The sequence below is a fragment of the Lepidochelys kempii genome, chromosome 5 (genome assembly GCF_965140265.1).
Source record: "Lepidochelys kempii isolate rLepKem1 chromosome 5, rLepKem1.hap2, whole genome shotgun sequence".
Taxonomy (NCBI): Eukaryota; Metazoa; Chordata; order Testudines; family Cheloniidae; genus Lepidochelys; species Lepidochelys kempii.
The window spans coordinates 45,855,625-45,870,995 of record NC_133260.1 but is presented as its reverse complement, the minus strand read 5'-3'; the positions used below and the strand labels follow the sequence as shown (position 1 = coordinate 45,870,995).

General features: G+C 40.4%; 1 protein-coding gene across 6 annotated transcripts in view; it reads right to left on the bottom strand.

Annotated features, from left to right (window-relative positions):
* Positions 1–15,371, bottom strand: part of LHFPL2 (LHFPL tetraspan subfamily member 2) — a 195,017-nt gene that overhangs the window by 18,068 nt on the left and 161,578 nt on the right. For all 6 annotated transcript variants that reach the window (XM_073344157.1, XM_073344155.1, XM_073344154.1 and 3 more), the window contains one exon: positions 9,917–10,677. In XM_073344157.1, coding sequence (XP_073200258.1) covers positions 9,917–10,346 — 430 coding nt within the window. In that variant the 5' untranslated portion in view covers positions 10,347–10,677. The remainder of the gene's footprint in view (positions 1–9,916; positions 10,678–15,371) is intronic.

Here is a 15,371-nt window from a genome sequence, read left to right as displayed (position 1 = left end):
CAAGAGTCACTATGACCCCAATAAAGGATTAGTGTGTTCATACAGGCATATCTTGGCAACATCTGAAATGAACTGACCGTGAAATCTAGCCTAACAGAAGTGATGTCTTTGAAATAAAAACTCATGAGCTGTAATAGCACCAGTTCTAGTATGTCTAGGAATGTCCTGGTACCCTGGGTGGTTTTACTGTTTCTTTTATCCAAGTTATTTTGAACCCCTTTAGATTCTGGCCACCTGAAGGACCTGTCAGCCAGCTGAGCTTGTGACACTCACAACAGGTACTTATCGGACCCTCAGCCTTGCACATGTTGCCACATTTCCTCCTGCACTCCAGAATACACCTCAGCATTGGGCCCCATCACATGAGACATCAAGCCAGCTCTCTCCCACATTCAGATCCATTTGCCATTAGAGCTCACTCTGACTCCATGCTATGCTGTGATGAGAACAACATTCAAGGAGCTCAGCCGCATCAAAAGCCAAGTGGCTACTGGCCCAGCAGCAAGGCTTCTCACCTCCCTGGAAAATACCAGATTGTGGCTGGGTACAGATGGACTAAAGAGCCTTTGTTCCTGACTAATGGGGGTGGGGGAAAGGAAGCAGACTCAGAAAGAACTGCTACAGCAGATGGAGTGGGGAGTGAATGAGTGTGGCAGAGAGAGTGGTGGGGAGGCAGATGGGGAGAGCAGAGGAGAGGGTGAGTGTCATAAGAAAGAGAAGAAATAAGAAAAGGAGCAGAGAGGAGTGATAGAAGAAGAGACAAGAGCAAGGAAAAAGAGGCAGTACTTAGAGCAGGGGGTTTACATATTTTATATATATGATACACAATCACAAATAAAGATGATGGGTCTGCAAATAGAGTGTAAAAATACTGTAAAAAGGCTGCGACAGAGAAAAAGCCAGAAGGATGCAGAACGGTATATTATTTTTTTTCCCCAGCCAGTCCTGTATTGCACCATGTCCTAGTTTTATTCTTAAAAAGGAAGCGAGGGGAGTGTTGGGCACCCTTTTCTTTCTCTCTCCTCCTGCCCCACAAATTCAGTTGTCAACCCCCGCCTCCCCTCTACACCACCATGCCATTTGCCCAAACTCATATTTTGGTTTGGATACCTCCCTGTTATTTCAATTTGTCATCATTTATCACTTAAATGGAAAGATGCACAATGACCACAAATTCTACTTTTGTAAAAATTTGAATTCATATAAAAATATAATATGAACAAGCAACACACATCCCTAATATGAGAAACGTTCATTATATTACACCAGATCATGTACAACATGGTCCAAACAAACTCTGCATAACTGTTTCTTATAGGGATATATTTATACAATGTTTCTTTTAAAGTCAGTCATACTGTACCTTTACTTCACTGGCTGTTCAGCATGTTATATACTTAACGTTAGCACAGTTTTCCTTCTTTGGCATATTCCCCCTCTCCTTCCTCTACACAGTGGTCCCCTGAGTCTGAACTTTCAGCAGCCAAGTACGTATTAGCTGTCACACTGGCATTTGGCCATGTAAGTTAGAGGAAGTCTTATACCCCACTATTCAGAATGCTGTAGAAGGTAAGGCTCTGTCAGGATTTCCACTATAACACCTCCCCACCACACACACACATTTTGTTTGTTTGTTTTTTGAAGAATTTAGAACACTGGCATTAGACAAAACATTGTAGGTTGAATACTAGAAGGAAACACACTTGTCCGTAAAAACAAATAGAGGTTTACTGGGTTTGGTTACCATACTGCATCCACTGAATTGCTGCTTCTGTTTCAACACACTGCATCTTTTTCTCCACCCCATTTGTCTAGCATCTGCCTCCATTAGTCCACAAGCAGCAAGACTCCAGGCAAATCCATGCCATATCTTACCTCCCTGCTCCCTAGCATGTCCCTATTTTCCCCAGCAGAGTCTGCCTCCTTATTTTCCACCTCCACTTACAACTTCTGATCACTCTGGGCTACCCAGCACTATAATTCCAAAATCCTCCTTCCCTTAGATTCTCTTTAGCAATTTCCATCATGCATTGCACAGCTCCACAGCAAGTTCTAATAGCCCCACTCTATTACAAGACCCTATTTCCTCCAGTTTACCTCCCAACCCCAAAGGACACTCCAGTATATTTCCACCCCCTCTGTTTATCCCCGTCTCAGCAGCAAGTTCTGACTGACCCCCTGCTTTCTTCTCAACTTTCTCAGCAATTCCCAGTTCCCACCCTGTATCCCAGCAGTTCTCAATCACACCTCCCCACCACACCACAATTCCCAAAGAACTAGCCAGTTCTGCTCCTCCTACGTCTGGATTCTGTCACTCACTACATGCAATTCCAGATTCATCCTTAGCTCCCAGCCACAAATAGTCCACATCTCACACACACAAATGCATGGAGTTCAGCTTGCTTCCTCTTCCCCTGGGAATGATCTTCCTAACGGGAATGAGGGCAGAAACTGTAGGGCTTAAGTCCCACTTCAAGTCAGTCACTCAAACATGCTCACACAAACTCCTCCAGCACTGTAGGGTTCTGCTTGCTCAGGCAAGTCGCAGGTGGGTTTGTCACATTAAAGAGTGCTAGAAAATGACAGGCAGTGAGAAAAAATTTTGGAGAGTGGCTACATTTTGGGGCCTATAAAATTTCAAGTTGTCCATGTAAATGGAGAAATAATTAAGCTCTTTGTTACAGGAAACGCCAATGTTAATTATCCATAACACATCATATACATTTATGGCACTATATAAACAATAAAAATAGCTTGGATATCAAAGATAGAAGACAGTACTTTGGTGCCCATAAACTGTTCAGTGTGGACTGAGGTGGTTAGGGGAGTGTCACAGCTTTTTATGCATTCATCCATACATATGACATATTGATTGTCCTTGGCCAGATTATTTTATGTTTCAGTATCATAAATAGCGTTAGCAGCTTCTCTCTAATCTGTTTAATTCTGAACTTTGATCTCCTCTCTTTATCCTGACTGCACCTTCCTTCCTCCTTCCCAACCTGTTTTCTGTCATCAAGCACATTTCATCAACTGGCTGCACATTTATTCCTCCAAACCGCGGATCTGTCATGAGAATGTAATAGTGACCCTTGTGGCATTCCCCATACCACCTCAAGTCCACCCTGAACTCTGTGTGTGTGTGCGCATTATACATATATATATAAACATACATATGTATCTCACACACACTATGAATTTTAGTGCCAGATTAACAACACCGGATCAGTTTCCACTGTTGTTAACCTGGCACTAAAATTCAAGCACATTTAGTACTTATGTTTTTTTGAAATGTTTATTATATTGTATTTATTTAATAAGCCAGTTTGGTAAGAATTTAAATTAACTTCAATATTAATATTATATTAAATATTTTGAAAGAGGGAACATATTTAAGTCTGAAACTTTCCTGAGGTAACAAGAAGAGATGCTAAAAGATTGTCTCTTTTTCTATAAGAGATACACAGAACAAAAATAAATGAGGTCTATAAGCTTTCAACAAAACCCAACATATTACATCACCTACACTAAAAGTTATTTTAATACTATCCTTTTCGGCAGCAGTGATTATGCTGTAATGCACAGCTGGATTCAAATGTGGGTTAGAGAGTTTTTGAAGGGATGATCTTATTTGATTGCTCTTAATTGCCTGTGTCACTAGTTTACTGGATTTTCTTGTTCGATAGTTTAAAAGCTGGGTAACATGTTGGACTTGACAGATGTACGCCTGCATTCTTGAAGTCCACAGCAGCAATCTGTGAGACAGAATTTGTATAGCTACAACAAACAACTAGTTTACATCCTGACTACATCAGCTAAAAACAGCCATGCTTTGGAAAAAATGGAGCCTTGACAGATGCTTGCTAAGGAAACTGGAACTGATATAGCAAAGCTTGTGGGTGGAGGGCACCCAACTGTGCTGTCATGACATATTAAAATGGATGATAGAGAGCTGCTACTAAAATAATCAGAGATGGGATTATTGTACCAAGATGCAGCAAATACGAACAATTGAAAAAACAGAGTTTTTCCTCTTAAGAGAAATCCAGAGAGGCACAAATTTGCCCTAAATCACTGTTATTAACAAAAGATTAGATCAGAAGTTCCCAAACTTGGCTCTGGAGAGCCTTTCAATCATGGTCTGTGGAAGACAGGGCAGCCCCATGTGGAGGGAACAGGAGGAGCACCATGGAGAAACTGCTGGAAAAGAGGATAGGATTAGGAGGGACACTGAAGGGGACAAGGGGGATGGAACATGGTGGGGCCTTGTGATGGAGGAGTGGGATCCTGGAAAGGGCTTCAGGTGGGAGGAGGCCAGGTCACCTGATGAACAATTGTTTGAAGCAAACTGAGATTTAGCTTTTTTTTAGAATTGATTCCAAGTGTGTACTGAATATCACTGGGGAAAACTGATGTTCATTGTGGAGGGGAAATCAATCCTCTGGGAGTGGAGATCTTTTTGATTTGTCCTGCGGTGAGGGAAACTGTGAGGATGGTGAGGAACTGATGATAAACTGCAAACCTGTTAACGGCTTGGTAAATGGAGAACTGTGATCACTACTACTGACAGGCTGAGAATGTGCACATCCTCTTATATTTATGTTACCCCATCTGCCCCATGCCACCTGGGCCTGCTTGTTTAGTTCAGCACCTGTTATTGTCTTGTGTCATAAATATAAAGGGAAGGGTAAACACTTTTAAAATCCCTCCTGGCCAGAGGAAAAACCCTTTCACCTGTAAAGGGTTAAGAAGCTAGGATAAACCCCCTGGCACCTGACCAAAATGACCAATGAGGAGACAAGATACTTTCAAAAGCTGGAGGGTGGAAGAAACAAAGGCTCCCTCTGTCTGTGTGATGCTTTTGCTAGGAACAGAACAGGAACGGGGTCTTAGAACTTAGTAAATAATCTAGCTAGATATGTGTTAGATTGTGGTTCCTTTAAATGGCTGAGAAAATAAGCTGTGCTGAATGGGATGTAGATTCCTATTTTTGTGTCTTTTTGTCACTTAAGGTTTTGCCTAGAGGGATTCTCTATGTTTTGAATCTGATCACCCTGTAAGGTATTTACCATCCTGATTTTACAGAGGTGATTCTTTTTACTTTTTCTTCTATTAAAATTCTTTTTTTTAAGAATCTGAAAGTTTTTTCATTGTTCTTAAGATCCAAGGGTTTGGGTCTGTGTTCACCTATGCAAATTGGTGAGGATTTTTATCAAAACTTCCCCAGGAAAGGGGGTGTAAGGTAAGGGAGGATTTTGGGGGGAAAGACGTTTCCAAATGGACTCTTTCCCAGTAATATACCGGTTAAAAGTTTGATGGTGGTAGCGATAAAGTCCAAGGGCAAAAGGCAAAATAGTTTGTACCCTGGGGAAATTTTAACCTAAGCTGGTAAAAGTAAGCTTAAGAGGTTTTCATGCAGGTCCCCACATGTGTACCCTAGAGTTCAGAGTGGGGAAGGAACCTTGACATCTTGTCTTCTAGGCGCTAAGCTCTTTGAGACAGGGACTATCATTTATTATATGTTTGTACAATGCCAAACACAATCGTAGTCCCCACCTGATTGTGGGCTTTAGCAGCTAACGCAATGTGTTAAATAATAAATATGGGGTGAAATTGGTTTTGAATGTAATAGTGTGGAGAACAGATTTTGAAGAATGGGGGTCCCAGTTTGGCAGCAGGGGAGGAGGACAAGGAAAGGTAGTCCCGAAGATGGCTCCCTAAAAAAGAAAAAAAAATAGTCCACACTATGAAAAGGTTTTAGGACCTGTGGGCTACATCTTCCATTTAACAGGCCTGGCTGGTAATATATTATTGTTTCAGCAAAGAAAGGCAAATTAAATCAAATAATTCAAATTCAAATTAAACTGCCTTTCCAAAATATTAAGAAACATCATTTTATTTTGTTTGTAAAGCTCTGTCAGAGTTACATTGTGCTGTTCCCCATACGGAAACAGACTGGCCTGCTGATGTCTCAGAGTTCAGATAATGTCAAGTTATTCACACTGCTAATCTGGTCCCATTGTTCTGACATGTGGATAGGGTGTCACTGAAGGTCTCTTCTGAGAAGTCCCAGCCCACACATTCATAAGCCAGTCTGAAATCACTAGGGCAGATAACTGTTCAGCAAAATTCATATAAATGAAGGACAGCATCTGCCTAGCATTCAAACTCAGATATTTACTATCTATTTAGAGCCTACGGTTCACTTTTTTTTTTTTTAAATACCAATAAGGCTGATTTAAAAAAAAGTTTATAATGACCAATCCCATAATGAAACTAAATTGTACCAGAGATTGAAGTCTGATGTCACTGTCAGAAGCTCTGCTTTTTAAAACTAATTTACAGTGTCAATCAGGACACAAGAATAAGGACTAAACATGAATGCCAGGATCGGAAGTTTATTTATTAATACAATCTACTTAGATTGTAAACTCTTTCGGCAGGGATTAGTTTTTCTTTAAGGGCCTATACACTGCTTAACACACTGGGGTCTCAAGTCCTGATTGGGGCCTCTAAGCACTACAAATAAATAAATGATGATAATATGCACATATGACTCATGGACTGTTGATAATTAACTACCTGCAGTTTGATAGTTACTATGACAATCTACCGGGAATTATTTGCTTATCAATTACTACATGTATTTTAGAATAGTGTATCATTTTCCCCTAGCATTCAAAGTGATTCAGTTGCCTTAAAAACAGATTGCATGCTTCACAAAGACAATCAAATGAATGCTTGTCCAGTCTTCTAGATGCTAGGTGATAATTATTTATCTAATGATATGGTTCCACTCTTTGGAGCAGATGACAGATTCGTTTCTTGATGGCATATGTTTACAAAATTAAGACTGCCAATTAATATTTCTGCACTTCCACAATAAAAGGAATTACAGTCTTAAAAGTGAGTGCTGAAAGACTTACTCCACTACAAAAAAATTCCAAGATTTTGGAAGGACCTTTTTAAAGGATCAGATTTTTTTCTATTAAGCTTTATACTTCTAATTGTCTATAACAAACAAAAACTCTCTGTCAACTAGCTATGTGTGTGGCTCCCACTGACCTAAACAGGAGTTCCACACATTTGTCCAAGGGCAGAAGTTGAACCAATGCCATAACAGAAGAGATGGATTTTTATAATCTACAATTTCACCTCAGACAACTCCCAGGTCACAACCTAAGACGCTAGACAGAAATGATACATCCGGTGCCCATTACTGGGTATTTTTCATGATGAATTCCAGGAATAGATTAACTTGCAGAATGTTTTTAATTACATTTAGTCCTTGTAGCAAAGATATAGAGATTTTAAATGTCATTAAGTCTGCTAGATCCTTAGTTCCTGTAAATGCTTGTGCTGTGGTTGGAGCCTGAAGTAAGAGCATCACATCTTTGAAGAAAAGATGTACTACATAACTGCAAATATGTCTCACACACAGAGAAAAGCAAAGCCACTTCATGAATGTTATTCCCCCTGCTTATTTACAGAATCACATTTGAAAGATCAGAAAACTTAAGACAAGGAGTCAGGACCACACATGGCTGTCCTTTACGAGCTTTGATAGCCGCAGCATTACTCTAGATGTGGGAAAATTGTTATAATTCTGTTACTTAAAGTTCAACCATGCTGACAGCTGTCCTTCTTGAACCATTTTGTTAAATGTTTTCCAAAATCAGGAATTGAGAAAATTAAACCTCAGACAAGTCATCAGGAAAACATTTTCAGCTGTCCAGATACAGCAACACTGTCGGCACAAAGCAGCAATGCATTCAGTAAAATTAGTCTTGACAGAACAAGTCACTAGCCACAAGATGGCTGGCTGCAAATAATTATATGGGCCTTTACCATAGCAACAGTTTAAATAATGTGACCTTTCAATTACCCTGGTTCACACTACATAGATTTATCTACACTATAAGAAGGAAGTGCTTCCATTGACAGCACTTCTCAAAAAGAGGGACTGACATCTTCCCTAACACATGAGAAATGCTCTACACATCAGATAGCTCAATTCTTGAGACCATAATTCTTCCTAAAGGCACAGCTAGTTCAATTATAAAACATACAATTCTTTTTCTTATATTCTCTTTTCAGAGGCAAGTAGAACCAGTCTCCAGTCCGGAACAGTCTTTCTAGATACAGGAATCTGCCTCCTACTAATTTTGAAATTAGAATCTTTATAAATATTCACCTCATTTTAAAAAGAGGGGAATATCAGTCCAGCAACATGACAGTTGACCTGCTAATTTCTGAAATAAGTGGCAATTTAAAAAGGTGAAAAGCTAAAATGTAGGAGATGATATGGCTCTGACATTCAGATCTGTATATTTTTCACATTTGTGATGGTGAATTTCCAAAACAGAGTAGTCAGACCAAAAAGGTGTAGTTTTTATTTTTTAAAAATCCCTTTGCTAGTTGTATGCCACCATCTAAACAGGTGAATCGAGAGCCAATTTAGGGCTCTATTGTGCCTTGAGGTCACAGCCTTACACTGGGGGTAGTGTGAAGCAAGCATGATGCCTTTATTTTGGATCTCCAGGGAGTGCAGGTTGAGCTACTACACCACCCTATTTCAGGGTGCAATGAACGCTGCACTTGTACTCAGATATCTCTGCTGGCTGCTTCCAGGCCTGGTCTTCTTCTCACCCCGTTTTGGGGACTCATGAGTCCTAGCTAGGTTTAAAGAATCCTGGAGCTCCTTTGCATGCAGCCAGGGGAAGGCTCTTTACACACTCCCATGTACCCACCCTGCCACTAGGCACAAAGTAGCCTGCAACTGAACACAAAATATAATGAATTTTAGAAACGATTAAGTTTGCATTCTTGCGTCTCCTCTTACCATGCAGCCAACAGGACACTGTTTGGCTACAGAAGCATTTACTACCTTCAGGCAAACTGGGCTGCCTAAAATGAGACTCAATTTGAAATGCCAACCTGCTTTTGAACAAAACCTTTTTCTATGGTTTGAACATATCTGGTTCAGAGCACAGCCCAGAGGGCAAAGAAAAGACGTCTGTACATATCCTATTTCCTGCTGCCACCCTGGTGACTCCCAAGTAGATCCATGAAGATCTTTATAGTTATAGCTGAAGAAAATCCTCTGTCCTGAAATGATCAGAGCAGAGTGTATAATACAAAAACTTTCACATGATAGTGGTTTTTTACACTGCTTATTAATGAAAGCTCCCAGAACTACTAGCTAACATCCATTGGAAAGGGAGTAACTTAGCATTCATTTTTTGATCTCACTGCACAGAATTTTTGTTAAGCTCCAGGAAATATGCAATAAAACTGAACAATATCTGACCAAATTTCTCAGGACACTTAGAAATGACAAGTCACCAGAAGCCAATTCATTTGTTCAGTTCAAATGACTGTCACTTAGGCAGTGAAAAGGTAATATTACCTCTTCAAAAGCAACTGAACTCCCTGATGAGTGAGAAAGGGTCTTATTTAGCGAGCACCGTGGGTCAAACTGTGTTCTTGGATAAGTGCATGGAATGGGAACTGTGCATGCAAATATAGCCCTATGATTGGGATTTACTCTCACCACGACCCCGAAGTGTGAGAGACACAGACACAGAGAACCGCCTTCAGAACTAATGGAAAAATCATTAAGGTAGCGAGAGACAGACACACTATTGTTGGTGCCAGCGTTTGCCAACAATACAAAGCAAAGCTAAGGAGAGCTTCCTTGTTACTGAAACACACTTTTCAAACGGAAGAAAGACTTGCACAGCAACATATGAAACTTTGGTCTTGGCACAGCGCAATCCTTAATCCTCCTGCCAGTGTCAATGTATTACATGATGATTAGCTATTCAAACAAGACAAATTCCTAAACACTGGCATATGGGAGAGATATGTATAAAATCGTTGGGGAAGTTTTCAGTTGCTGTCACATCACACTTACCTGCAATCCCTTGTAGCAGCCCACAGACATTAAAAATACTTTTTTTCATTATACTCTGCACACACATAGTAAAGACAGACACAAATGCCACAGCACAGAGAATCATGATCCCCACAGCTAGGAAAATAGCGGTAGCCTGCCAGAACCCACTGGCAATCTCATTAAAGTTCTCTGCATAGGGCCCACAAAGTGTGTCTCGTCTGGAAACCTGCATGTGGGAGATTCTGGTACAACGCCCATAGATGCCCAAAGTTGGATGGTAAGGGTCCTGTGAGCCTCCTGTCCTGTTGTCCATATCTTCGGAACTCACAGGCTTGGCTTTGCCAATTAGCCAATCTGCACTCATGAAAGCTATGAGCTCTGCAAAAGCCACGACAATACTCAGGAGTGTCCACAGCATTGAGCGACAAGTTACAATGACATGACACATATTGCTGTCCAGTGCTTATGGTCAATGCAGTTTGAGAGTCTGAAACCCAAAACAAAGGGGAAAAAAATTAAATTAAAAAAAGAAAAAATATCCACAAAAAATGCTGCTTCAGTTCTGCTCTTTCAGCTGTTTCACAATAGCAGGGAAGGAGAAGCAGTTAGCTGCCCAAAGTTTTGCAAGCAGTCCAGTCATTTGTTCTTAGTGTTTAGCTTCTCCTTTGGTTGTTGAGTACTGAAGTATGTGTTTCTGTGTTAATATTCATACTGGCACATGACGTTACAGTAGTGTGGGGGAGGGCCCAAGGACTGCCCACTGCTTTTACATCACACACCTAGAGGAGAGAAAGAAGATGAAAATGTTAGCAGAGAGGGAAAAAAAAAAAGCTCGACTCTACCCCCGCAGCTTCAGAGAACAATCCAATGTTTTGCAAAGATCTAAATCAACATGTGAAAGTTCTAACAAGGGCCTGTCAAATACAGCCTCCTGGAAACTTCCCAGCTTAGACTCAATGGAGTGATTAATCTCCTGCTGCACTGCTGTACTTACAGTATCTGTTTTGTCCCATCCTACTTGCAGCTATTTGTCAAAAACTTTGTAAGCAAGGTCCCAGCAACTCCAAACATACTCAGCCACCCACAACCCACTCATTGAAACTACTAGCTTTTGGGAGTTATCCAGTAAAATGCTCACACTTGTTTAGGTAGTTTTTAGTAACTGCAATGTTAGAGTGCTGCCCTGTTTTTAGTGCTGGGACTCAAACACGCAGAATGACATTGGGTACCACTGGGAAGGAGAGAGGATACAAGCTCTTTCATGTCAGGATCATATTGGACAGTCGTGCAGTGAATGAACCCGATCTCATGCTATTTCCCTGAAACAGCTTCCTAGCTAAACTGCAGCCTACTGTTCCTGTTCCAGCTTACATCTCAACAAAGAGCAAAACAGAAGTGCAACTGGGAATAACTCACCCACTGGAACACATCAGATCTATAGAAACATATCACAGTTCCAAGATTTTGAAATAGTTCTGCAGAACTGATATTGCACAGTATTCTTAATCTTTGCTTAACTTTATGACAAAACAAGTCATAATATCCAACATACAAGTACATGGCATCTCATCCTCATTGGGTAATGCTGAGAGTAGCAGCCTTAGGTGATCCATGTTGCTGCAGAAGTTCTTACATATTCAGGAGCCCTGCTCACTGCCAAACACCTTACGGATCCAGAAATAGAGCTGTCAATGGACTGCACACTCTCTCAGCACCCTCACTGCTCAATCTGTTCTTTCCATCTCCTGCCGCAGTCTGGTACTGCACCACAGATATGCCATACCTCCCCTGCCTATTTGTGCTCCTTCCTTGTCAGACGGCTGTCTACTCTTGTAGCTTTTCTACTTCTATATAGCTGAGGTGGGATAAGTGTTGTTTTCATGGGAGTTGGGTGGACCAAATGCAGGTGGGAGGCAGTTTAGATTGGACCCTGAAGATCTTATATTGTGTAAGGTGCATCAGAAACCTCAATCCAAATCTGAACTTTGATGGTGAAAGAGGCCACGGAAAGCCCCCTTCTAGTCTTTGGTAACTCAGTCATTTGAAATGCAGTGCACTGTTACACTGCTCTATTTACAGACATCAATAGCTCGTAAGTTCTGGTTTGTTCATCTGAGAAAAATCTGTGGTGTCCAGCATCAGGGCTTGCATTTGGACTAAGAAGCTGTTGTGCAACTATTACAGTAAGGGCTTGTCTTCATGAGGAAGCGATTGTGAAATAAGCTAGGGTGTGGAATTAAAACACACCAATCACTCTGCACTAGCTCCTCATGTGGACACTTTTGTTCTGCATTAAGACTGCCTTTATGCGATTTATCCTAATCCTCCGGTCCACTTAATGCCCTTAAGGTAAAGTGCACAAAGGCACTCTTATACAGAATAAGATTGTCCACCTGGGGAGCTACTGTGGAATAGCTATGGCAAACTTTTTGCCTGTGACAAGCCCTAAATCCACTTTGATAGTGTGTCCAAAAGCTATACTGAAAAAAAATTAAAAACAGTAGCTAATACAAATTCCAGAACTATACTGATCTTAATACAGACAAAATAATCACCTAGAGGTGACAACTGAGATTGCTGGCACCCCCCAATTTATATTCAAATTGCTTCCTTAAAATCAGAAATGGAGCATAACATATGCCTCTTTACCTGCCCTGAATTATGTCGGGGGGTGGAGGGGGGGGAGATGAGCAGGAAATGCACTGAAGTTAGCTATTCAGAGATAAGAATCTAGGATTTTTTAAAATATTTTAAAAATAAAATACTAATGGCCAACTGATCTTGAAGGAAAAAGAATCTAGAACCCAAATGAATTCCTATCTGCCATTTATTAAAAGCAGAAAGCCACTGAATATTACTACTGCTACCTGATATATGAAGATTAGAGAGTGCCACAAAGACATTCCTATTTCCTTTGTCTCAAAACTTTCAAACCACATGTTGCGTCAGCAAAGTGAAATGGGGCCTTTATTTGAGTCCTTTGAGACCAGTGGTGAAATCCTGGCTCTTCTGAAGTCTATGGGAAACTCCACTTGCTTCAATGGGTCCAGGATTTTACCCCAAGAATTTGGATTTCTCCTCTTCCAATGTAAGTGGGTGTCTCACAGCACTCTGTTCTTGGTGAGCTCCTCTTCTCATTCTACAGTTGTAGATGTACCCAGATAACCTCATACACATACATTGTTTCAACAATCATTGTCATGTGATGAGACTCAAATCAGTATCTCACTCATTCCAGTCCCACAACTCAGCCTGTTTCTCTGTTTTGCAGACTGTTGCTGACATCATTTCCTGGATGTTTTCCCAATTTACATTAACATAGCTAAAACTAAACTTTGTATTTTTTCCACCCAAAACCTCTCCATTACAGCTGAAACTGCAAAAAAGGCATCTGCTCCTCTGGTAATTAGGCCACTCATATACATTGCTGTATGAGGTAAATTATTAAAATGCAACTTGATACATTTTCTTATTAAAACTTGGCAATTACAAAATCCTTCACTGTAACTACAAAGTATCATTATAACAATAGTTCAGTTCACTACCTGACTCTCAAAAGGGAGGAAAAAAAACAAAGTGAAGTTTTCAGGCAGGCTGATGTGCTTTTAACTCGAATACACCCTTTGTAATAACATACAGTGAGAGATGATACACTAGTCTGCCAAAAAAAATGAATTCTCTCAGTATTTCTATTTTAAATAATTATTGGAATGCAGGGAAAGTCCACTGTAACAATAAATTTTTTCTGATGTCGCCTGTGCTCTTAAGTAAGAGTTTAATGGAGAAATTGTGTTCTTAACATGAGTGATTAATGCAATAAAATACTGTTTACAAAAAGACAGAGAACGAGGTTCACATTTACTTTACTAGGTGGAGATTTCATGTGAATGCTGGAAGGAAAAACCATTAAAAATGTATGATTTTTCACATGTAGCACACAGATAAGAGAATTTGCCTGTGATGATAAAGTCAGAAGCAGTTTCCCAGTTTTCAAAAAACATCAAATACAACAGTTTGATAATGATTCTGTGACTCAGTTTTCCCAGAGATGTCATGGTGTTAGCAAAAGTGGTTCCCTCAGAGGTGAGATCACGAGTTTTCAATTCTTAGGATTATTCATCAGAATTTCTGCATCCCTAAAGTAAATTAGTAATATTTCATATGTAATTTATGACAAGTTAATAAAAGCTGTCCAGGAGCTATGATTCAAGAAAGCAGAGTAACCTCTAAATTATTCCTTCACAATTCAAATCTTCCCCAAATAAATAAATGTTCTGTTTTCCAATTATATGTATTACTAAAACAAGCATCATGGTTGTACGCAAGTACTTTTACATAAATTAATTCTTGTATAAGGGATGCCCCCAAATGGGAGCACAGCTTTCCCACATCTCCTTTAGATGAGAACAGGGAAAAAACTCACATGTTAACAGTTTTTTTTCCCCATGAAGATGTACAGCATAATAGGGATATAGAAATTGCCATATCAGATCAGCCAGGCCATCCAGAGGGTGTGGGTGGAAAAGGGGCAGATTGCTCTTGGCTCCTTGTTTGGGAACGCCCCCAAACAGAGTGGCATTGTGACTTGGTATATGGGGTTGCAGCATCACTCAGATCTGGCCCGGTGGCTCATCCATCACAAAGGAGGGGTGGTCAAGCCAAATCTGAGCGAGTGTCATTGCAACTGGCGCATAGGGCTCAGCGCCATTTAGGTTTGGCCTGGCTACCTGCCCCTCCATCGTGAGAGGAGCCAGGCCCAGCCTCCCGGGAGCTGCAGGGTGAGTGTGGGGAGGGCTCGCTCTCCAACCCCTTCCCACCCCCTGGCTTCCTCTCAGTGGTTTTTTTGTTTGTTTGTTTTTTGTTTTTTTGGGAAAGGGGTAGGGGAGGCTCATTTTCAGATTTTGCCCTAAACTCTCAAAAATCTCTATTCAGCCCTGCAGATTAGACCCTTGGCCCATGTGATCCACAATCCTGTTTCTACCATTAGCCTGTTCTGGATGCTTGAGAAGAAGGTGCAAGAAACTTTGCAGTCTACAATAATGGAATAACCCATTCACAAGGAAACTTTCTTCCTTACTCTTATTATTTAGTAGTTGGCTTGTGTCCTGAAGAATATGAGTTTATATCCCTTATAAACAAAAATCCTATCTGGTGGAACTGTGGATGTTTTCTTTATGCAAATAAATGTTTAAGCATTTTTAAACCTAGTAACCACTTAGCTTTAATTATAAATTGGGATGAGTGTCGCAAACAAAATGATACACTGTTAAAAAATATACATTTCCCTTTATCAGTTGTAAATTTGTTGCCTTTCATTTGTATTGAATGTTCTTATATTAGAAGAAAAAGTGAATAGAACTACCAAGTTTACCTTCTCCATGCCATTCATTATTTGTACACCTCTATCATGTTCCCTCCTATTTGCATCCTGTGTAAAATAAGCACTCCTATGCTTAAATTTCCCTTCATGGAG